Source organism: Odontesthes bonariensis, chromosome 20 (genome assembly GCF_027942865.1).
Source record: "Odontesthes bonariensis isolate fOdoBon6 chromosome 20, fOdoBon6.hap1, whole genome shotgun sequence".
Classification (NCBI taxonomy): domain Eukaryota; kingdom Metazoa; phylum Chordata; class Actinopteri; order Atheriniformes; family Atherinopsidae; genus Odontesthes; species Odontesthes bonariensis.
The window spans coordinates 3,617,071-3,640,886 of NC_134525.1; the positions used below are offsets into that span (position 1 = coordinate 3,617,071).

Genomic DNA, 23,816 nt, shown 5'->3' on the forward strand with positions numbered 1-23,816 from the left:
TTACTGCAGTCCCATGAGAGGAGGAGGACACTTTTATTTCCAACGCCCCTTTTGACCATATATGGTTCGTCTGGCGGTTCGGCGAGCGGCTACATTCACCCGGCGAAAAGTGGACACGAGTCGTCCGTGTGCTCCGGAGACAAAGTGCTGTAATATCTAGGTAAGAGCGACATTTTTGGCGTCTGACAACTACAACCTAAATGGCTAAATTATACCCGCTGCTGTTAAGAAAACGACCGGCTTTAGAGACATCAATTTGCCGCTTTTAGACTTAGTCGTAGCTGGTTGGGCCTTGCGTTAAAGTTAGCTTTAGCCAACCGGGGCCTTTCAATTGAAGCTAACGTTGTTAGCTTAACTAACGGTTTAACGCAGAAAACGGGCATTTGATTAAAATTGTTATTCACTTGATGTGAGATGTGTTCTACAATGATCAACAAACGGAACTGGTTGGGTACTGTCATCGGCCAATTCACGTTTTTGGTGATTAAAATGTCACGATAACGTTTGCGGCATCACCGTTAGCGGCTAACAGCTAACAGCTGGGCTAATCATGAGTTAATATTCTGAGGAACCTAGCAAACAGGCAGGTGGCACTTGAAGGAACCAGAATACGGGTTTGGTTGGCATTGCCACTGTTAGGCTTTACCGGTGGTAACGTTGGGGGTTTTATGTTAATGTTAGCCTTATTAAATCGGCCACACGTGAGTTCAGTTACCGGCACGGCATTGAGCCGGCAAGCGTGCTCAGGGCTCTCCTTCAGTTTATGTAAGCTGTTAGTCATTAGTCTGATTCATGCTTTCATGATGTGGCCGGTACATTGTGAGCACGCCCAGTACCTTGAAATACACGAAACGCAGATAAATTGTCAACGATGATGCTTTTTTCTTGAAGCAAAACCTCGGTGCGATGCTCTGATTGCCATTTTGTTTTTTCTGCTCGAGCAGCTTTGCGTAACCATGCCGTCAGATCTGGCTAAAAAGAAGGCAGCAAAGAAGAAGGAGGCTGCCAAAGCCCGCCAGCGCACCAAGAAAACCGATGAAATGAATGATGAAAGTGATCAACCAGAAACGCAACAAAACGGCGCAGACAGCAATGGTGAGAGTTGCACTCTGTCTCTGTACATATCTTTTATGGTTTGAAGCTGGACAGCACATAATACATTTAAACAATTTTTTTTAATCGTCTTTAACAGGTGTTGCCAGTTTGACAAAGGAACTGGATGAGTTTGAGCTGGCGAAAACGGAGGCACGGGCAGTGACAGGTGTTCTCGCCTCCCACCCCAACAGCACCGATGTCCATATCAGCAGCCTTTCGCTCACCTTTCACGGTCAAGAGCTGCTAGCGGACACCAGCCTGGAGCTCAACTCGGGCAGACGCTATGGCCTCATTGGCCTCAATGGCACAGGTAATTGGCTCCTCTTGTTAAATTCATTAACTAAACTCCCACTATGCGTGCTGATGGGCAACACCAACTACTCATTTTCACTGATTATATCAACAGGTAATGCTAAGTATTTTCTAGGGGTGGGACGATATGCTTTGGTCACGATTCGATTTGTATCACGATTCTTAATAATTGCAATTTCTGAAAGTATTGCGATTCGATATAATCAGTAATTGCAATTTTCTTCCTCCTTAAAAAACAAAAAAGTTGAATTATACACTTCTGGAATGAATGTCGTTCCCATAAACGATGCACATCAGTCTGTGTCAGTCAGTCCAGCAGCTGACATTTATTTCAACTGAGACAAAAAGAGGCATTTTTTTTTAAAGTTTACAGTTACAAAATGAATTGAAATGTCCACACAGCACAAATGTGGGCTAGTTTTAACATAACTTAATGTAATGAATTGAAGTTTTTCTGGACACGGATATGACGTTATATAATCGATTCAGGGAAAAATCGATTTATAAAATCATCCCATATAAAAAAAATCGCGATATGTACATGAATCAATTTTTATTATTATTATTTTTTTTTTGTTTTCTTTTCTTTTTCTGTCCACCCCTAATATTTTCCTTCCCTTTCTTCTCACAGGAAAATCCATGCTGTTGTCAGCCATCGGGCATCGTGAGATTCCTATTCCGGAGCACATAGATATCTACCACTTGACCCGGGAAATGGCCCCCAGTGAGAAGACGGCCCTCATGTGCGTCATGGAAGTGGACGAACAGAGGATAATGCTGGAGAAGGAGGCAGAGAGGCTTGCCCATGAAGACTGTGAGTAGAAATGCTTGAAGCAGAAGTTTTTGATGTGAATATTAAACACTGAGCCGCCTGGCTGTGTGATGACAAACCAAAGTAACTTCTTTTTTTAAATCTTAACCCCTACATAGCTGAGTGTGAGAAGCTGATGGAGCTGTATGAGCGTCTGGAGGAGCTGGACGCAGACAAAGCAGAGATGCGAGCCTCTCGAATCCTCAACGGCTTGGGTTTCAGCGCTGCTATGCAGCAGAAGAAACTGAAGGACTTTAGTGGAGGATGGAGGATGCGCGTTGCTCTGGCCAGGTAAAGATGGCAGGCTTGGTTGTTTTTAGCGTGTTTTTGTGTGTCAAAATAAGATGATTCCACGGTTAAAACTGTGTGAAGCTTTAATATAAAAGGCTGGAAAGTTTGTCTGTTTGGATACTTTCCTGAAATGTGAAATAAATCTTCATAATTGCACTTGTCCTGTGAATCTCAATGGCAGAGCTCTGTTCATCAAGCCCTTCATGCTGTTACTGGATGAACCGACTAACCACCTGGACCTGGATGCCTGTGTGTGGCTGGAGGAGGAGCTCAAATCGTGAGTTCACAGCTTTGATAATCACAACCTTTGATAATCCAAACAGCCGACACTTTGGTCAAACTTCCGGTTCTTTACAGATTCAGGCGAATCCTCGTCCTCATCTCCCACTCTCAAGACTTCCTGAATGGAGTTTGCACCAACATCATCCACCTTCATCAGAGGAAACTGAAATACTACACGGTAAGAACTCTGGACTAGGGATGGGCATTCGATGAAAATTTCTTCGTCGATCGTCGGGAGAATTAATGATTAATAATCGATTAATCATTAACATTTTTATATTAAAAAATAGCATAATTAGGCCCATCATGCCCTATACTCTTATATAGCAAAATAATACAAAAAAACAGTTTTTCTTCAAGGATGTTTTTTTTTTTATTATTAACAAGACAAGTTAAACGTGAACTAGTACGAAGAGCACAAACGAGTGAGGCTTCAAGTTGCGAGCCAGAGACAATAACGGGAGACGCATAACGGATCAGCCATTTCTTTCCAAAAAAATAAAAAAATAATAGGTGATCGTGATGTAACTCTCTGACGTTAATGCGGTCCAGCAGTCAGTTGTTATAGCCGCTTTCCCAGCCAATGTCAACTTACTAGCCAGCTCCTGCGTCCGCTGTTTGTAATGAGTTTCGATCCGCCTCGTCACGGTGCGTCTTGACGGCATGGTGTATTCGGGTTCCAGAAACTGTACTAAGTCCTGAAAACCTTTGCCCTCCACGGCACTGATGGGGAGCATGTCAGTTTGGTGATCTTCTCTGCTCGATGTGCGCTGCAGCTCCTTCTGCTCTGTGCTAACACCGAGTCGATGCTAGGCTGAGATAAAGATGAACCACCACCGTCTATCACAAGGCTTGGCTGCGCATTGTTTAAGTGATACATCATTGTAGTAGTCGATGAATTGTATTTGTAAATGCATTGCAGTGATTGCAGTGCACTATGTCATTTTCTAAACGAAAATGTTCCCACGCCACACTTCGCCGCGACCTCTTCATGATTAGAACTAGGCGATGACGTACGGAAGCTCGCGTCGCATGTAACAAATTAGGCAAGGCATGGTAGAACTAGTTCTACGGTGATGGTGAAATGTTGCCCCCTGCTGCCCATATTTTGTCGGTGGCACAGCGAAATGCATTGCATTGTTTGAGGACATGCACTAATAACCTACATTCGGATTGTTTAAAAAAAAAAAAAAAAAACATTCGGTTCATTGAACATAGTGAATTTCGTCGACCAAATTCTTAATGATCAATCATCGATTAATCGATTAATTATGCCCATCCCTACTCTGGACTGAAGCAGCCTCGGCCTCCTCGGCGTAGCTTTGAGATCCTCTGTGCCAGAAGGGGAAAGACCTAGGGAGGTTATCTTGAATGAAGTCTGCCATATGTGATTTCATGATGCTAAATAAGGAAACAAGGGGTGGGTTGTTGCTAAGTGTGTCCGTGTACAGTTGGATGACCATGCAAATCTAAATTTGTTAAGGGTAACTATGACCAGTATGTGAAGACCAGAGAAGAGCTGGAAGAAAACCAGATGAAGCGCTTCAACTGGGAGCAGGACCAGATAACACACATGAAGGTAACCGAGGGCCACCGTGAGGCAGAATGTCTCTGCTGCACACAAACACACTGAATAAAGCCGTTTGTTTAAGCGGTAACATGAGGCAGAATCGTCTACACTTATTGTTAAAACTGGTTCCTCTCCTGTAGAATTACATAGCCAGGTTTGGTCACGGCTCTGCAAAGCTGGCGCGACAGGCCCAGAGCAAAGAGAAGACTCTGCAGAAGATGGTGGCGTCAGGCTTGACTGAAAAAGTTGCGAATGACAAGGTACGGTGCCGTGTAACTGTAACTGAGTGGGCTGCTCCACCTTTCACCACATGGAAACTCACTGACTTTCTCTGTGTCGTCCAGACTCTGTCATTTTATTTTCCTCCCTGTGGGAAGATTCCTCCTCCTGTTATCATGGTTCAGAACGTGAGCTTCAAGTACAGCGACAACACAGTGAGTATGGCTAATATGCACAGTCTTTTTTTAAATTGTATGTTTATTTGGAATGGACAGGAGAATACATCTGCATGACTTCACTAGTAAAGATGAACACGTATGACACTCCAGTTTGTCTTGTTTTAAATCCAGAACATGAGTTGCACCATTCATCAGGGCATATGAGTCCATGGAGTCTCAAATCGTGGCTCAGACTTTGATTGTCCCTTGCAGAGCCCACTCTCCTATGATAACATATAGACCTGCACAGGAGTAGCATCGGTGGAAACCCAGTTAACCGTTTAACCCTCTAGACCCCAACAGAATTTTACAACAATGCTCCAGATTCCTGAGAATTCCGAAAGAAATGGGCAATTTGAGAAACATTTCAAATAACCAAGAATAACTTAAACTAATGACAAGTGTTCATTGCAAGTTTCTTTCTATTTAAAGATTGGAAATGGCTCTTTTAAATGATATGTGATCCATTAGGAATCATTCATTCATGTATTCATAGACGACCATTGAACTGGATCAAAAAGGATATTTTGAGACTGAATAAATATTCACTCCTCTTTTTAACTTGAAATGGATAGTTATAGTACTGTAGGCATATTTAAGTATTATTTTGCATAACATATTGAGGTGTTTGCATACACACATTTACACACATGCCTACATGTAATGTAAAGCGACCTTGGGTATCTTGAAAAGCGCTATATATATTATATATTATATTATTATATATATATATTATTATATATAAGTTATTATTGTTGTTGTTATTATTATTATTATTATAGATGATAGGCTATAATGCAGAGAAATAGGGGCAGCTATTTGGTAACCTTCCTCAGAGAAAAAAAGTTTGGGCCCACTTCAGAACTTCACTACAGTACCATGACAAGACTACCACAAACAATTTTCCACAAAATGTATTAAGTATTTCAAATACGTTTGCACAATTACATTTATAAGATCGAGTTGATCGTAGTCTAACTCTGGCAACCTAAATGCTGGGCCTATCACTTGGTGGACGAATGATGGTGACAGGTCCGGTTTGAAATTCTCGCATTATAATCAGGCACGACATCACTTGAAATGTTTGTTGATAGGCGCCTTACATAAACCGGGAAATATGTGTAGGCTACTTATACCAGGCAGGTAGTTAGATTACCAGTAGCAAACAAGGAGTTAGACTTTAAAAAAAATCTACAGTTTTGTTAGACATTTCCTCTCCGGAGTTCAGCGTTTCGAGTTGCTCTTGCTAGCGCTGTCACTGGATTACATGGCTAAATAAGGAAGGACTTGGATTTGGAAATTATTACAACTATTACTACTATTTCGGGATCTTCAATGGTAACCAACAGATAAGGTAATGATCATCATCATCTTTGCTTTATTATCTCTTAGTTTAGGTGTAGTCTGTATGCTCTGTTGAAGAACACTGACCGGTAAGCTCGCAAATAACTAACGATAAATCAGCTGGAGTTAGAATGGCTAATCAAAACGGCTGTAGGTGACAAGGTTGGCCACTACGTCTCAAATTTAGGTTGTAAATCTATCTAAATCACATTTACAACTTAGGTTAGTGTCACTGAAATCCGAGTCGGACAATTGCGAACCGGTGCAAATTGCCAACGTCTCCTTCAAGGTAAACATCCGCAGTCTTTTCTGAGCTGTCATTTTCTTGAATTGAGTGGCTGAGGTAATCGAGTGATAATGAACGAAGCTGGTAGCTACAAAGTAACACTTGGCACACTGCGGTGGGTAATATTAAACAAAGGAAGTATAATTGTAGCTCGTGAAGCTGCGGCCAAGAGAAATCCCTCAAAAACATGACAATAGCTCGAAATAATTGAATACAAACATATATATTTTAATACAACAATTTGTTCATTAAGCAGTTGTGAACTAGTGAAGTGTGTAGTTACAGTTCAGCAACATCATTTTCCCGTAGTAAGACGAGTATTTTCATGCCGGCCGGCGGTGGCCACTATGGGGTCCAGAGGGTTAAAGCCCGTGTTGATTAAATTGCCCAAAATAAGTAGAGCCAGGGGAGGCTCACAAGTTCACTTATGGACAATTCTGATATAACTTAATGGAAGGAAGAACAGTTACAAAACTGCCGCTGCTGTCTTAGAGATAATCATCGATAATCAGTCACAAATAAAATGAGTAAATTACAAAGAAATATTACCAGTGAGATCAAATGAAGTCTGCTCTCGTGGGGGCTGTGAGTGAAATCCAGTTGTTCCAGATTTGATAAAATTTGTCCTTTTTTTGGAGTCTTATTTGGTAGGTCAATTTTCCCATCCTAAATATCTCCAGAGTAATTCCAAACCATCTTCTTGTGATTGTTTTCTTACTTGCTACCAAGAGTATTTGTAGCAGCTTTATCTCTCTCCTACATTTAAAAAAAAAAAAGGAACGTGACCCAGGTATAGACATCAGAGCTCAGGGGTATTTGAATGTTAAAGACTGTGCTTAAAGAAGCCTGGACATCCCTCCAGAAGACTTTTACCCTGGGACAATCCCAGAATATGTGGTAGTTGTGAGCAGCAGTCGAGCCACACAGCCTCCCACATGGGCACGTTTAATGACTTTGTTCTGAATATCGCTGCTTTGGTGTCTCTCGCAGCCGAACATATATATAAACCTGGAGTTTGGTATCGACTTGGACACCCGGGTGGCTCTGGTGGGACCCAACGGAGCAGGGAAATCCACTCTGCTGAAGCTGCTTATGGGAGAGGTCGGTACAGGATATCATCCCATCAGCCAGCATCGACTTAAAAGTGCCTTAAGTATTGAGATTTTCTCCTTTTTTATATATATATTTTTTGTAGCTCCTCCCTACTGATGGCATGATCCGCAAACATTCTCACGTCAAGATCGGCAGATATCACCAGGTAAAACTCAGCCCGTGGTCAGGACTCGATGGCGCCCGTCGTTTGAGTCCAGTTGTATTCAACGCGTTCCCTTTGCACCTGCTTGTGTTGCAGCATCTGACCGAGCAGCTGGAGCTCGACCTGTCTCCTCTGGAGTACATGATGAAGTGTTACCCCGCCATCAAAGAGAAGGAGGAGATGAGGAAGATCATTGGTCGCTACGGCCTGACGGGGAAACAGCAGGTTGGAAAATGTTAAACTCTAATGTTTAGGATTGCTTTTAATACCCAGTAGTATGATGACACTTATTTTGTTGTATTTTATTGCTTTTACTGTTTTGTTTTTATTTGTTTTTACTTCTTCTTCTCTTTATTTATTACCTGCTGTAAAGCACTTTGGTACATCGTAATGATTGTTTGTAAAGGGCTGTATAAATAAAATACATTTAATGTTAAACCTAATGCTTTTTATTTTATTTTATTTATTTAGTCATCATTTATTAGTAGTATTTTTATTAGAATTGTTTATTGTATTATTGTTGTTGTTAATATACAATCATTGTAAATATTAATAATTTTTTTTGAGCTACTTGACTAATTTGAATTTCCCTCATTGGGGGGATGAATAAAGTATTTTTGTATTTCTATTCTATTTTAACTCTGAAACTCCCTCCAGGTCAATCCAATCAGGAACTTGTCAGATGGCCAGAAGTGCCGGGTATGTTTTGCCTGGCTGGCTTGGCAGAACCCTCACATGCTGTTCCTTGACGAGCCCACCAATCACTTGGATATCGAGACCATCGATGCCCTGGCAGACGCAATCAACGAGTTTGACGGTGGCATGATGCTGGTTAGCCACGACTTCAGGCTAATCCAGCAGGTATGATATGTACATTACATTACAGTCATTCTGCAGACGCTTTTATCCAAAGCGACTTACAATAAGTGTGTTCCACATCAGTAGGCAAAAGAAATCAGGTCACAAGAAATCATGAGTGCATTTCCTTCCAAAACCAAACAAAGACAATTTAGGAAACATAAGTGGGGACTGGGAGCGACTCTAAAGTGATTGTTGCCATGGTTACTATAAGTGCGATATTTGATGTTGGACTGGGGGCGACTCTAAACCGGTTGTAGCCATGGTTACTATAAGTGCGATATTTGATGTTGGACTGGGGGCGACTCTAAACCGGTTGTCGCCATGGTTACTATAAGTGCGATATTTGATGTTGGACTGGGAGCGACTCTAAACCGGTTGTAGCCATGGTTACTATAAGTGCGATATTTGATGTTGGACTGGGGGCGACTCTAAACCGGTTGTAGCCATGGTTACTATAAGCCTCTGTACCTTTCTCCCTGCAGGTGGCTCAGGAGATCTGGGTGTGTGAGAATCAGACCATCACAAAGTGGACTAAGGGCATCCAGGCCTACAAGGACCATTTGAAAACAAAGATTGAGAAGCAGCAGCACGACATCTGAAGCCGCGTCAGTGAGCCCCTCAGAGGAAACACCGTCACTGAAACGATCTCTTATGCATCTTATTGGACTCGTCTCTCGTACATGTCGTACTGTATTTGACAGTGCTGAACCTGACCCCGCCCCCCTCCCCCCTTCACCTCAGGCTGCACTCTGATTGGCTGACTTCACCTGAAGCATCTCAGTGCATTTTGGAACGCATTCCATTGTGCTTGTCTTCATTGAAAAAAAATTAACTTTTTTTTTTTTTCTTCCAAATGTTGTTGTATCCCAACATGTATGCAGCAGCTTTTAGGTCATATTTTATGATATTTAAAAGTTGACTTTTCTTTATTTTCCAGTGTAAGAAAAGCAGGTCTGCCTTATAATTTAACAGTGTAATGCAATAAAAGGTTGTCTGAATAAATGAAGCATAAACAACATGTTTAAATCATGAAGACTTTATTAATGGTAGTGGATGATGCTTTTATTCAAAAGTCAAACGGTTTAAGGGAAAATAAACTATTTTACAATTCTGTAAACAATGAGGAAAAGCCTTTAAATGATTAAAGAAGTTTCTTTGGGTCCTGTTTCCTGAGCCATCCGGCTGCATAGGTCCAACAACGTTACAGCCACTACATTAAATTCTGCTCGATCCTAGGGACGAGCGCTCCAAAAAACTGCCATTTACAGGATGAGATGATCACTTTTAAAACATAAAACCATGGGCAGCGCATCACCAGGATGCAATTAAAGGACAGCAACTCGACGTGATGGCCACAAAAACAGGCTCGGGTCTGGCATCTGCCTCGATCGGGGCCCAAGCTCAACATTCAGTGGACCGGCAGGAGTGTTTTCCAAATGCAGAGAGCAAAATTAAACACTTTAAGCTAACGATGAAGAAAAAACTGACACCCAAGATGGTAACCGACTAAAGGTTAATGACGGATTTAAGCATTACCTTCAGTGCAGGTGACAGGTAGTTAATGGGAAAACATTCTCAGCAACCATTTAGATTTTCGTTAAGTTTCTAGTTGTGTCTGTTTGACCGTTACAGTCCACGGATGCATGCTATGTGGTACGTGAACATCGAGTATACGTGTGCCAGGGCGCTCCAGCCTGTAAGCCTGCACACGAAGCGTTTAAAAGCCAAGAAAACAAAAGTTGTCGCGAGTTTTCCAGAGACAACAGGCTGCGAGTAAATACCGATTAATTCTACAAGCCGAGTGTAAACTTCATGAATGGAGCAGTTGTTAAGCTCTCATTTAAGGTTCCAACTTGGCGTGCGTGAGTGTCGGATTAGTGGCACGAGCTGCAGTAGGAGTGTTACACCTCAGATGGTCCTGGTGGCAGCACATCTCGGGGTTAGTGGTGGTGGGGGCTAAAGAGGTCAGCAGCCATGCTTGGACGGGGCACATCTGGACCGAACGGAGCTACCGAGCCTCTCACTCCTCGTCTGAGACGTCGTCCGGGGGAATGGAGCGGGTGTTACTGGCCCGGATGCTGCTGATGTTCGTCACAGAGAGGAGGGTGGCGATGCCCATCAGACTCACGCCGGTGCCGTCCAGGTTCACCTGAGCCAGATGCATGTGTTTCAGGTACTTCAGACCTGAGGGAAAAGTCAGAGATGGAACACCGGGGTTGTTCATCCGAGCAGGCAAAGACGTTCAAAGACCGGTGAGCAGTTTAACCGTTTTACCGTGGTCGGTGATCCGGGTGCGGCTCAGATTAAGCTTAACGAGCTGGTGACAGCGGATGAGACCCTTCCTCACCACGGTGTCTCCCACCTGTGTGCTGGCTAACCCCAACACCTGGAAAACGATCGATCGTAAAGCATAAAGATCAACTTTCCATTGAAACACTTTTATCAATCAGGTAAATATCTGCACAGACACGTTAAATTTAAAGGGATAGTTCGCCTCTTTTGACATGAAGCTGTATGACATCCCATATCAGCAACATCATTTCTGAACATCTTCTTACCCCCTGCTGCGTCCTGTGAGCAGAGTTCCAGCCTCGTTTTGGTGTTGATGAAGGTAGTCCGGCTAGTTGGCTGGGGTTTAAAAAATAAAGCGTTTTGCTTCTCAAAACAATATGCGTTCAACAGAGTAATACATTTGCATCACAAAATCGTCCATCCAGAAAAAGTCAGACCTCACAATCGCTTGGCCCTATTTTCTCGCCCTTCGTATCACTGCCTGCTGTGTAGACCGAAGTGCAGACCGAGCAGCAAACACCGTAACAGGCGCGGCTATCGCTACACTGGAAAAAAATTAAAGTCTTACCAAGTATATCTTTCTCATTGAGTATCTCATTACACTTAATATAAGACACAACTGCCTAACAAGTACTATTTCAGCCAGATATAGGGACTTGTTTGAAGACAATACATCTGGAATATCTTGTTAAATGAAAAAAGTCTTGAAAACAAATTGTTTTGAGTCATATTTCACATGAAACAAGCTTTTTTTTTATACATTTGAAGAGGTTTTTAAGCTAATTTCAAGATCACTTTTAACTCAAAAGTCCTAAATATCACATCTTATTTCAAGAAATCTTGACAAGCCGATTTTCACTAGTTCCATTGGCAGATTTTTTTGCTTATTTCAAGCAAAAAGTCTTGTATTTTTTGTTTTTTTTACTTATTTTTGGAGGGGCATTTTTTCCAGTGTAGGTGGCTGAACGCAGTGATATGAAGGGAGGCAAAAAATAGCGCCAAGCGATTGTGAGGTCTGACTTTTTCCTGCTGAACCATTTTGTGATGTAAATGTATTACTCTGTTGAACGCATATTGTTTTGAGAAGCAAAACGCTTTATTTTTTAAACCCCAGCCAACTAGCCGGACTACCTTCATCAACATTTCCTAAATTGTCCTCCCATTTGTCTCGGTACCTAACTTACCGCACTTACTCTAGCACTAGTTATGCTCTTAGCTGTTTGGTTTTGGAAGGAAATGCACTTCTGATTTCTTGTGACCTGAAGTTTTTTTGCCTACCGATGTGGAACACACTTATTGTAAGTCGCTTTGGATAAAAGCGTCTGCAGAATGAGCGTAATGTAATGTAACGCCAAAACGAGGCTGGAACTCTGCTCACAGGACGCAGCACGGGGTAAGAAAATGTTCAGAAATGATGTTGCTAATATGGGATGTCATACAGCTTCATGTCAAAAGAGGCGAACTGTCCCTTTAACTGAAACACTAACATATACAAACTAAGAGAAGCGAATACAGAGACATCCGCAGTGAAACAACCTGAAGGTGCGGCAGGCAGGCGATGAGTTCGGCCACTCCTCGGCTGGTGACTGCGGTCCGGTCCAAGCACAGCTCCTGCAGCTCCTGCAGGCCACGCAGAGACGGCAGCCCCGCGTCCGTCACCTGGGTGTTGCTAAGCGACAGATTCTTTAACCTACACAGAGCGCACACAAAGCTCCTGTCAGAATCCCTGTTTGTGGTCATGAACAGCAGCTGGGTGGGCGTGGGAACGACCTGGTCATGGTGGAGAGCTGGGCGACGCCCTGATCCGTGACCTGCGTGTAGTCCGTCAGGTCCAGCTCTGACAGCAGGGACAGCCGAGAGAGGAACGCCAGCCCGCTGTCTGTCACAGTGTGGCGTCCGGGGAGGGTGAGATGTGTCAACTTTAGGCCTGGGGGAAAAAAAACAACCTCATGGTGAGAATGCTTTAAGGCATTCTCACTATTAAGTTCCTGTTTCTCTTTATTATTATTATTCCGCCAGTTTTCGGCACCTAACTACTCCTGCATACTTTCAGCTATTTCTACAATTTTGGTATCAAAACGTTCAGCTCTTTCAGCAGATTCCTGCCATCATGTTTGGCGTTTTTAACTTTTACACTTTTTAAGATATTCTACTTTTATTCAAATTTTCCCGTCATTCAAATGAATGGAAACTGCTTTCAGCTCTTCCAAATCATCTCCCTCTTTCCAACCTAACTACTCCTGCATGCTTTCAGCTAGAGACACCATTCAAACTTTAAATGGGTCACAAGACATTCAGCTATTACCAACTGTTTCAGCTTTTTCAAATCTTCAGCCAATTTTGAAATGAAAAACATGAACATTTTGCTCCTTCTTGATTTTTATGAATGAGCACACAGTTGAGTGCGTGCTGATAAGTTTCAAATTTTTCATTTTTTTCAAACAAATTCCTCTAACTTTCTTACAGTTTAACTTAGAGAAATAAATTATACCTTAAAATGTAGGAACATTTGTCCTCTTTCAGCCAATGTAACTACTAAAGAGCTCACATTTACAGAATTTCAGCTATGAGCCTTCAACCGAGATCAACCTCTCAAATTCTCTGACTAACTCCAATGTTAAGTTTGGTAGTTCACACAAAAATCACAAAATTCCTTCAACCAATACCTCAGCAACAGTTTTTACTGCTAAAGTTGAACTATTTTCAGCTTTTTTAGCATGGTCAGCTATCCCCATTCAGCTCATAAGCATTCTCACTGCTGTTTCACAGGAACAGCTCTTTCTACACTGGAAAAAATCAAAGTCTTGCCAAGTATATTTGTCTCATTTCTAGTCAAAATATCTCATTACACTTAATATAAGACACAACTGCCTAACAAGCACCATTTCAGCCAGATATAGGGACTTGTTTGAAGACAATACATCTGGAATATCTTGTTAAATGAAAAAGTCTTGAAAACAAATTGTTTTGAGTCACATATCATATGAAACAAGCTTTTTTGATATTTGTAGAGGTTTTTAAGCTAATTTCAAGATCACTTTTATCTCAAAAGTCCTAAATATCACATTTTATTTCAAGAAATCTTGACAAACCGATTTTCACTGGTTCCATTGGCAGATTTATTTGCTTATTTCAAGCAAAAACGTCTCGTATTTGTTGTTTTTTTCACTTATTTTTTTCCAGTGTAGTTTCCTTTCCTTTGCCCCCGCCTGTCCGGTCATTTTCTGACACTCCTTTCCATTTACAAACCTGAGATGATCTGAAGGGTGTGATTGCCGTCCAGTACAGGGATTCCCCCCAAACTGAGAGAGGACAGGGCAGGGTGGGTGCCGAGGCTCTCCAGAAACACCTCCGTCACACCCGTCCCATCCAGATTAAGAGTCTGCAGACTGGACATCTCCGCCAGGGCCGTCACGTCCTTAACCTGGTGCACAAAAATCCCACAACTGTGTTTATAACGACTCTTAAAAGTATCAGGGAGCCAAAAACCGGTGCGAACAAACCTTTGTTTGCTTGATGCTGAGAAGTCGCAGCTGCGGCACACACGTGGAGAGGACTGCCAGCGTGGCCTCCGTCACTGCCGTCTGGTTGAGACTGAGCTGCGAGAGGCAGGACGGAGCCGACCGGAGATACGGCACCATCCCAGCATCCGTCACTTTGGTCTGATCCAGGGACAGGAAACACAGGCCCTTCAAACCTTGAAGAAGCAAGAAGAAAGAAGCAGGTTGATAAAGGATCGAAATACTCGTGCACGGCGTGAGGCTCGTTCCCAACCTGTGATGTGCTGCAGGCAGGAGTCGGTCAGTTTGCTACAGGAAGCCAGGTTGAGGTACTGGAGTTTGACCAAGTTGGACAGGATGGACAAGCCAGAGTCTGGAGAAGGAGCAGATGATAAAATACTCTGCAAAAGTTTATGTAAATGTAAATGTACTTTATTTATACACAGGACCGGCCCAAGCCTTTATGGGGCCTTAAGCAGAATTTTATTTGGGCCCCCCCTACCATCACCTCAGCTCCAGATGCCTCATTATTCCACAGGCTACACTGTTATGTGTGTAACGGACCCACAATCATTAGCATTATTTGTAATCATCTTTATACAGGTGTCATTCTTGTTTTTAACCTTAAAGGGATAGCAAACTCATAAATATGGTTTAATTAACTTCTACATAAAGAGTGATGTATAAGTATGGCTCATTAATTTAACTATTTGAAAGTAACATCAGCAGGCTGGAGACTGCGTTTATAGTAAACACGTTAAATAGTTTAATTTCTTTCAGATGTGCAGTGGTGTGCAAAATGTTCAATATCCAAATCCAAAATAGAATCAAATGGCATTCACATTATTTTACAGAAAAATAAAGTTGTAATCAAAATTAAATACTTAAATAATAAATACAATACTTAAATAATTTTGCCCAACGGTGGCAGCAGCCAACAGGAGGCATAAATTAACCTAGTATTAGTATTTTGTCAAAAATACTAAAAAATTAGTATTTTTTTTAAATTATTCAATATTATTTTAATTTCATGTATATATTTACTTTTTTATCACAACGTCTCGGTGCTCTCTGGGGCCCCCTGGTGGCGTGGGGGCCCTAAGCGGCCACATAGTTGGCATATGCCTTGGGCCAGCTCTGTTTATACAGCCCTTTACAGACAATCCTTACGGTGTACCAAAGTGCTTTACGGCAGGTAATAAATAAAGAGAAGAATAAGTAAAAACAAATAAAAACAATAAAAGAACAGTGAATTTTTTTATTTTTTATAAATTTTTTATTGTCACTTTAATTACATTGTCATTTTAATATAATCGACGCCTTATTTTATTTATTTGCTAAAATTTTTATTTTATTTCATTTTTTATTTATTTTTATTTTATTTTTATTTTTATTTTTTATTTTATTTATTTATTTTTTCATTATTTATTTTTTATTTTTTGTCACCCCCTTCTGTGTTTTATTTTCTTTACGATTCCATTTTCTTGTTCTTCTTTTAATGGACCGCTCTTCGCCCTTCTAATTGCCCTTCGGGGATAAATAAAGTTTTTTCTGATTCTGAAAGCAATAAAATACAACAAAATCGAATAAGATAAAATAAGATAAAGTGTCATCATACTACAAACTACATTCTGGTGTCCACGTTTTTTACCTGTGATGAGAGGCGAGTTGACCAGGCTCAGGTGCTTCAGCGCTGTGAAAGCACGCAGCTGCCGCAGGAGCTCATTGGTGGAGTAAGGGTAGCAGTTTAGGACAAACTGCTGCAGGGGGCAGCCGAAGAAGAGCTCCAGGGTGCGTGGACGCAGCAGCCTCTCCCGGGACATGTGGTTGAGCAGAAGCTCTGCCAGCTCCGGGGTCAGGCCTGCCAGGCTGCTGCTGTACTGCATGCTGGGAGCTGGAAGAGTTCAGAGAAACGCAACAAAGAATGAGATATTTAGGGACCGAGCAGTGAAACTGCAAGGACCCTATTGTATCTGTAAGGTTTGTTCTTATTATTTGCAAAAGGTGCTCGAAAACTCTTGAAATTTTGCGAGCGCCACCTGCCAGTCGACGACATGAAAGAATCTAAACTTTATATTTTTGGGAGTCGCTCATTGACTCTGTAGCGCCCCCTACGATGCTTAAAAATGGTCCCCGCATTGGGGTTAGTTTCGCGTGGGACGACGAAATTCGGTACACTCATTCATCATGCCCAGACGCACAAAAAAGTCTCTTGCCACCATGGTCCCACGTCCACAGGAAGGCGGCCATTTTGGATGGAAGGTGCGTTTTCGTGCCATTTTTGCCCGATTCCACGCCTTGCATATGATCGAACTCCTCCTACATATTTAATGCTACAGACTTCAAACTTGGCCAGGTTACTCTTAAGACATGGGGGGAAAAAAAATCATGGGCAACTTTTTCAAAACTTAAAGGGCGTAGCCGTGGCGACGCCTCAAAGTTGGATGACTTGCCATCACTTGCCACAAAAAATTAAGTCGCTTATAACTCCCACATACATTATCCAATCTGTCCCAAACTTCATACGGTGAATGCTGGACCCAGCCTGAACGCGTACATATTATCATAGTGACATCCACCTATAGCGCCACCTGCTGGTGGTTGGAAACGTCTTGTTTTTTTTCACACCTCGCTACAGATTTAAGGCTACAAGCTTCAAACTTGGCCAGGTTACTCTTAAGACATGGGGGGAAGAAATCTTGAGAAACCTTTCCAAACTCTGAACGGTGTGGGCGTGGCCAGGTGGTGAAAATCGTGTGATGGCGTTTGTGGTTTGAAAGCCTTCTCATCATCGCAAGGTCATGAAACTTGGCACACACTTGCCTAAAGTGTTAGAAATGAACATTCTCTTAAAGTCTCTCACCGGTCATCAGGTGGACTGTTGCACGGGTGGCCAAGGCACATAGGGACGGCACGTTTGGTGTCCTGAAGGGTCTTTTAGGTGGCGACGGTTGTCCCTGGGAGGCGCTGTGGTCCTCCTGCTGTGCAGCTCTTTGAAGACGCTCCACTGCAGCCAGCCCTGCAGCTCCAGGTGCAACTGGAGCCCCGGACTCCTCAGGAGCTGCTGCCGCCTCCTCCTCTGGTGCATCTCTGAGGCACAAACATGGAGTTTGAGTGGAGGTGAGACACAAACCGGAGCTTTTACAGTTCATATAAAAGGTTTAAAACATAAATTTAGACAAACATTTTAGATATAAGGATAAACAACCATTAACTCCAGTTTCCTCGGCCATATTTCAGTCCATCTGCATTGTGTATAGAAAACTGTTACCCAACCCAACCTGCTGTTTAGTGATGGGCTCCCACCTGAGTCGATTGCCTTGCTCTGGCCAGTGGTGTCGTGGCTCAAATCCTCCTCGAATCCTGTTCTCCGGAAAGTAAGGCAGCCTGGGCATTCCTGTGGAAAACAAGCACGAGTGATAACCATAATCCGCACAATTAGTCGAACACCAGCGGGCTTAAACTCTAGATATTAGAGATTCACAGCATTGTTAATGAAAAAAAAAAAAAACTCAAACGTTTTTCCCTGAAAGAAAAGAGCCACACCTCTAATAATTAACATTTATGATTCTTCTCGGACTAAGTTTGACTGGGAGATCCAACCACATGCTGTGAAATACTGAAAACGATTGGCTGGCCATCCATAGGAACTCAGGGAACTCAGTTTAGAGTCGAGCTGACCCAGTATACTGTAGTTTTGACAGACGGGGGGGGGGGGGATCACACACATATTTCCAAATCCTAAACTCTTCTAAATATGAAACACATTTCCAGGGCAAGTCGTCTAAGAACACTTGTGTAATGTAGAATGTAAAACAGAAGGGAAGCTTGGAGGTTGGATGAAGAATGGAAACACATGAAAACAGAGGGGTGTGAGCAGGGGGGGGCCATCAAAATGTAGGTCAAAGGAGAAATGAAGTTTCTTTAGTAGTACCATTAAGCACGGCTGGCAGCTCCTGCTCTCCTCCTTGCTCCTCATCGACTTCTATAACAGGATCCTCAGCGTTGCCAGGAACCAGCTTCTGGCCTTGCCCTGTCAAACACCAGGAATGTCAGCCAGTGACTCGGCAACCGTTAAAGGGATAGTTCGCCTCTTTTGACATGAAGCTGTATGACATCCCATATCAGCGACATCATTTATGAACATGTTCTTACCCCCTGCTGCGTCCTGTGAGCAGAGTTCCAGCCTCGTTTTGGTGTTGGCGAAGGTAGTCCGGCTAGTTGGCTGGGGTTTAAAAAATAAAGCGTTTTGCTTCTCAAAACAATATGCGTTCAACAGAGTAATACATTTGCATCACAAAATGGTTCTCTAGGAAAAAGTCTGGTGACAGCCGCGCCTGTTACGGTGTTTGCTGCTCGGTCTGCACAGCAGGCAGTGATATGAAGGGAGAGAAAATAGGGCCAAGAGATTGTGAGGTCTGACTTTTTCCTGGAGAACGATTTTGTGATGCAAATGTATTACTCTGTTGAACGCATATTGTTTTGAGAAGCAAAACGCTTTATTTTTTAAGCCCCAGCCAACTAGCCGGACTACCTTCATCAACACCAAAACGAGGCTGGAACTCTGCTCACAGGACGCAGCAGGGGGTAAGAAGATGTTCAGAAATGATGTTGCTGATATGGGATGTCATACAGCTTCATGTCAGAAGAGGCGAACTGTCCCTTTAAATTCACACAAAATTTCAAACCTGAAAGAAGAATAACGTTACAGGAGCAGAGAGAGAGTTCACGAAAAAAAAGCTGTTACACAGCTCGTTTCCACATGGAAGATCCAACCTCAGACCTTGAAATGTTTCAGGCCGATCACTGAGTTGTGATTCATGCCTCTGATTGGTTTGTTCTCAGGGGCAACAGCAGCATGTTCAAGGGTAACTGGAGCAGCTCGTCGCAGCAAATAACTAAAATAAAATAAAATTATTCACATGGTTATATTATCAGAACCAGTTGTCATAGTATCTCTGGAGTCTGTAAGCTCTCAGTCTCTTATAAACCATCCGTCACATCTATTAAACCTACTTCAGCTGTACTTTTGGGGACCTGATTAAGCTCAAGAGTTGAATTTGAAAAATACACAATGAGGGGAGATCTTTTTGGGCTAAATGCTGGAGTCTAATGCTCTAAACTTGTTTTTACAACTATGTGTTGTAGCACTTTTCTGCCACTTGCAGGCAGTCTGACATCCAACTTCACTCATGTCCAGTTCCACTGGTAAGTGGGCGTGGCTTCTAAAGTAACTTGGATGAAGGCATTGTTGGATGGTTCAACTCCACCTTCCTGCTTGTGGACATGTGGATCAAACTACTCTCGATCGTATTGGTGCTGTTGTTGGTCCTTAAAGCCTGATTTATGGTCGTCCGGGAAAGGCGACGGAGAGCATCTGTTTTGTGGTTCATCGTGTTTTTTGGTGTCACCCCCATTCCAGCTCAAACAATCTCTCAACTAATCAGCATTTAAACCACATCATCTCCGAGGGAAGCACGCTGTCAGGTTTTTATCCGCATCTTCATCCTGTGAGTGACCTGAAGGTGTTTTTAAATGTCAACGGTTGCTCCTGGGAGGCGTTGTGGCCGTTCCTTGTTCCTTATGCGTGGGCTGTGAGTGACACAAGCAGATATTCACAGTCGCATATTGTGCCTCTTCGCTGGCAGTTGGACTTTAGTGTTCAAGTGTCCTTTCTTTTCCCAGATGCAGGTGACATAAAGAGAAACAGCCTCTCGTTGCCGCTGGATACCGAAGTCAGTTTAGAGAGGGTAAAACTGGCTAAAGTTGCCACTGACCTCCTTCCACTTTATCCTCAAATAAGTTGTGTAAGCTCTGAACAATAACGAAACGTTCACACGATGAAAGGCTGATGAAAAAGTTAATTGCTTATGAATGTGATTAATAATTACCCCAGAAGTGAAAAGGTGAAGACAGAGAGGGACCAGCTTCAGGTATCCCTGCATAATTCATTGCTTCCTCCCACAGCTGGTTAGGTAGTAAGGGTGGTAAAGCAGGGTCCGGCCCTCCTGCCCCCTCCTGAACCGGTATTTGTGGCTGAGGAGGCAAAACACACGGAGACGGCTCATCCTGACCCGTTGGAGGGGGATCGACAGGATGTGGCGGATCTTGGGGCATTTCTGGAGGAGTGGTTTGAATACAGAGGGCGGCGTTAGGCGTGAGGCCCAGAGAGCGCAGTGAACACGCCAGCTCGGCCTCCCCGAAGCGTTTCCGCGGGTAACCCTGAAGGAGAGAGAAGGAGGGTAGGGAGGGGTGCCGCCCGGTGATGTGCTCCACGACGCTGCGCAGGGGGGCGTCAGCTGAGAAGCGCTCACGCATGGACTCACCGGATGGCAGCCGAATCTGCAGCAACACACAGATTCATCACGTTTAAATACCTGCAAACGTGAACCTAATTAAAGGGATAGTTCGTCTCTTTTGACATGAAGCTGTATGACATCCCATGTCAGCAACATCATTTATGAACATCTTCTTACCCCCTGCTGCGTCCTGTGAGTCGAGTGAGCCGAACAAAATCGTTCATCCAGAAAAATTCAGACCTCACAATCGCTTGGCACTATTTCTCTCTACCTTCATATCAATGCGTTCAGCCTCCTGCTGATAGCTGCATCTGTTACGGTGTTTACTGCTTGGAAGCAAAGGACTGCTCCGTCTGCACTTCGGTCTGCACGGTTTACACAGCCCGCAGTGATACGAAGGTAGAGAGAAAATAGAGCCAAGTGATTGTGAGGTCTGACTTTTTCCTGGAGAATGATTTTGTGATGCAAATGTATTACTCTTTTGAACGCATATTGTTTTGAGAAGCAAAACGCTTTATTTTTTAAACCCCAGCCAACTAGCCGGACTACCTTCATCAACACCAAAACGAGGCTGGAACTCGGCTCACAGGACGCAGCAGGGGGTAAGAAGATGTTCATAAATGATGTTGCTGATATGGGATGTCACACAGCTTCATGTAAAAAGAGGCGAACTATCCCTTTAAGATAAATGGTCTTTCATAGTCTCACCATGAGGATGCAGTTGTTATCTACACTCGTCTTAATTTTTGCTCCAAGTTTCTGCCCTTGGTCACTGGGAGGAGACGTCTCTGGGACCGCACTGATCTGCACTTTCTCCTGCAGGGTCCTGCGATCCTCCGCGATCCGCTTCAGCACCATGTCACGCTCCTGGAAGTACAAAACACACGTGATAAAAAGGTTCTTCTCTAAAATGACAGATCAGACACCAGACAGACTAAAGCTTTTCCCTCTTTGAACGACGCTGCGAACCTGTTTCTTTTGTCTTCTCTCTGCTCTGGCTTCCTGAGCGAAACGTTGTCTTTCTTTCTCTTCAAAGTCACTCTTGTCTGGTTTGATCCGTGACTCAACTGGAGTCAGATCGGTGGACTGGGCGCACGATTCTCGCGGCTTCAGAACCAGAGACGAGCTAGCTGTTACAAACAGGAGAGAAAGAAAAAAAAGAGAAGTTATTTTGCTCACTAAATTAACCACTTTTGGTCCAAATAGAGTTTTGTTTTTTTACCTCTGCTGTCAGGGGGAGATGGGTGTGACGTGGAGGCAGCTGCCCCTTCTTTGGGAGGGTTGAAAGCAGAAAAAGCATTCTCAGACGGCTGCGATGGCTGTTTGACCAACTTGTGCCGTGAATACTGACCCTGTAAGAGCCTATAAAGATGTAAGAGATGGACACACGGCATTAACAGAAATACACATTACAATGTCATTAAATAATTAGATTGGAGAAGAGGACCACTCACCACTCAGCTGCCTCTGTCACTGAGAAATGGCCAGCCTGTACAGCCGCCTGGATCTGTTCTTCTGTGAAACCCATCTCACTCAGGGTGAGGAATAATTCCCCAATAGTCTGCAGGGAAATATCAAGAACATGCTCTAACCAAACGGTGGGGAAGACTGAGGTGGTATGACGGATTTCAGAAGGGCAGAGACATGACAGACTTTGTTGGAGGACTGTGACAACATTTTTTCAGTAAATTCAGTGAAAACAACTGTCCTCCATCAGTTCTTGCCTCAGACTTTCATCCTCATGAAAGACATGCTGAGGAAGAGGCACAGAACTGGGCTGGAAAAGGTCCACTTTCACTCTCGAAGGAGGTCTATGAGCCATCAAGCCTGCTAGTTTATTGGAAGAACCAGGACACTTTATGTCCACCTTCACTGTTTTCTTTCACTGAATGAATGAACTTTTAACAATAAAGTTTCTACTTCTTTAGTTACATGTCAAATGAGTTTCATTACGATTACGGTAAACGTTTGGTGGCATTTAAACACACATCTTATCAGATTTCCTTATTTAGAGTCCATGTAAACAGAAGGATTTTTGACTAATCTTAGTTTTTGTGTTCATCTTCATTTGTCCAATTAAATTTGAGCCTGAGAAATAGAAATAACATACACATACGAGTATGAGTAACATAAAATTATAGTTAACAATCTGCACACAAAGCCCACATTCACTGCACCTTAAATATGTTTGTAGTCATAAATAAACAAATGGCTGACATGAAATATGTTCTATTCTCTATATAAAGATGTATTAAAACCATAATTTTTTTATGGTTATGCCATAATTTTCAAACATATATCCCTCTTTACTGCAGAGGGACACAGATATTGTGTCACTATCCGTGTTGTAGCTTGACATTTTTCTTCGTTGTTTCCCTGCAGGTTTAACTCTCCAGCTCTAAGTTAATGGTAATTCATAAAGTTTAAGCAGTTACGCAGGTCTGTCTGGTTAAATTAACTGACAGAAAACAAAGGATGTGAATCTGTACTTAATAAACACTAACAGGCTGAGGAGCAGCTCATGCAACTTAAGGAGTTATGTGGAACAATGAGGACTGTCAACAAACAACGTTAGCACAACAGCTAACGGTTAGCTTAGAAACAACGATGGCGAGAATAAAGCTAACCAAGCTAGCAGGCTAATAATTTTGTGTCGGGTCACAGTCGGATAGGTTCTTCTGAGCTTACCGGGGGGACAGCAGAACTCATGCCGTTGTTTCAAGGTTTCTGCAGAAGAATCAGAGTGAAACTGGTCGTAATTGTCAACTTTGTTGACTTCCTCCTTGTGTTTAGAGAGCAATCCGCTGTGCTAGCTAGACTGACCTCTCCCCCTCTGAGTTACAGATGGACAGAACGTCAACAAAAAAGCAGCCAATCAAAACTACGGAGAGCAGGCAGCGGTCGACCAATCCGGGCTCCTCCTTAATGATTGACAGCTTTAACCCCCAATCAAGTGTTAACTCATTAATTTGCGTGGTTAATGTATTAACGGTTAAGCGACGGTGAAAGTGAAAGTTGTAGGTAAGTGAATACTTGCGAATAAAAAAATATATATATATATGATAGTGGACCTAATTACAACAGCAAAGAGATAAAACATGATTGGAAATAGTACAATGAAATAGGAAGCTTTTAACAAACAGGTTTTTTTTTTAAAATTAAGCTACAGGAAAGGAAAAAA

The 23,816-nt window shown here is 42.8% G+C and overlaps 2 protein-coding genes across 2 annotated transcripts; one reads left to right on the forward strand and one right to left on the reverse strand.

The window, feature by feature from the left end:
• The first annotated feature begins 50 nt into the window (after nucleotides 1–50).
• Nucleotides 51–9,562, forward strand: abcf2b (ATP-binding cassette, sub-family F (GCN20), member 2b). The gene is made up of 15 exons (XM_075452930.1): nucleotides 51–160; nucleotides 945–1,095; nucleotides 1,193–1,405; nucleotides 2,039–2,221; nucleotides 2,338–2,509; nucleotides 2,691–2,786; nucleotides 2,867–2,969; nucleotides 4,275–4,370; nucleotides 4,502–4,621; nucleotides 4,706–4,795; nucleotides 7,419–7,529; nucleotides 7,624–7,686; nucleotides 7,780–7,908; nucleotides 8,341–8,544; nucleotides 9,027–9,562. Exons 2-15 carry the CDS (start codon nucleotides 957–959, stop codon nucleotides 9,141–9,143), a joined length of 1,836 nt encoding a protein of 611 aa, XP_075309045.1. The 5' UTR covers nucleotides 51–160; nucleotides 945–956; the 3' UTR covers nucleotides 9,144–9,562.
• A 2-nt stretch (nucleotides 9,563–9,564) lies between these two features.
• Nucleotides 9,565–23,481, reverse strand: LOC142370384 (uncharacterized). Its single transcript, XM_075452929.1, has 17 exons — nucleotides 23,324–23,481; nucleotides 22,090–22,196; nucleotides 21,858–21,997; nucleotides 21,605–21,765; nucleotides 21,344–21,502; nucleotides 20,228–20,678; nucleotides 18,271–18,369; nucleotides 17,643–17,733; nucleotides 17,200–17,426; nucleotides 15,988–16,230; nucleotides 14,611–14,709; nucleotides 14,340–14,533; nucleotides 14,086–14,260; nucleotides 12,607–12,763; nucleotides 12,373–12,526; nucleotides 10,819–10,930; nucleotides 9,565–10,728 (listed from the first exon to the last, which is right to left on the reverse strand). The coding sequence occupies exons 1-17, from the start codon at nucleotides 23,342–23,344 to the stop codon at nucleotides 10,565–10,567; spliced, it is 2,754 nt and encodes a 917-aa protein (XP_075309044.1). The 5' UTR covers nucleotides 23,345–23,481; the 3' UTR covers nucleotides 9,565–10,564.
• Nucleotides 23,482–23,816: the final 335 nt, after the last annotated feature.

Coding starts and splice junctions, on each gene's coding strand:
- abcf2b (XM_075452930.1), top strand. CDS start 957: ATGCCGTCAGATCTGGCTAAAAAGAAGGCAGCAAAGAAGAAGGAGGCT. Junction 1,096..1,192: donor AAACGGCGCAGACAGCAATG/GTGAGAGTTGCA, acceptor CGTCTTTAACAG/GTGTTGCCAGTTTGACAAAG. Junction 2,787..2,866: donor CTGGAGGAGGAGCTCAAATC/GTGAGTTCACAG, acceptor GGTTCTTTACAG/ATTCAGGCGAATCCTCGTCC.
- LOC142370384 (XM_075452929.1), bottom strand. CDS start 23,344: ATGAGTTCTGCTGTCCCCCCG. Junction 20,679..21,343: donor ATAACAACTGCATCCTCATG/GTGAGACTATGA, acceptor GTGTTGCTGCAG/ATTCGGCTGCCATCCGGTGA. Junction 16,231..17,199: donor AACAGTCCACCTGATGACCG/GTGAGAGACTTT, acceptor GAACTCTTCCAG/CTCCCAGCATGCAGTACAGC.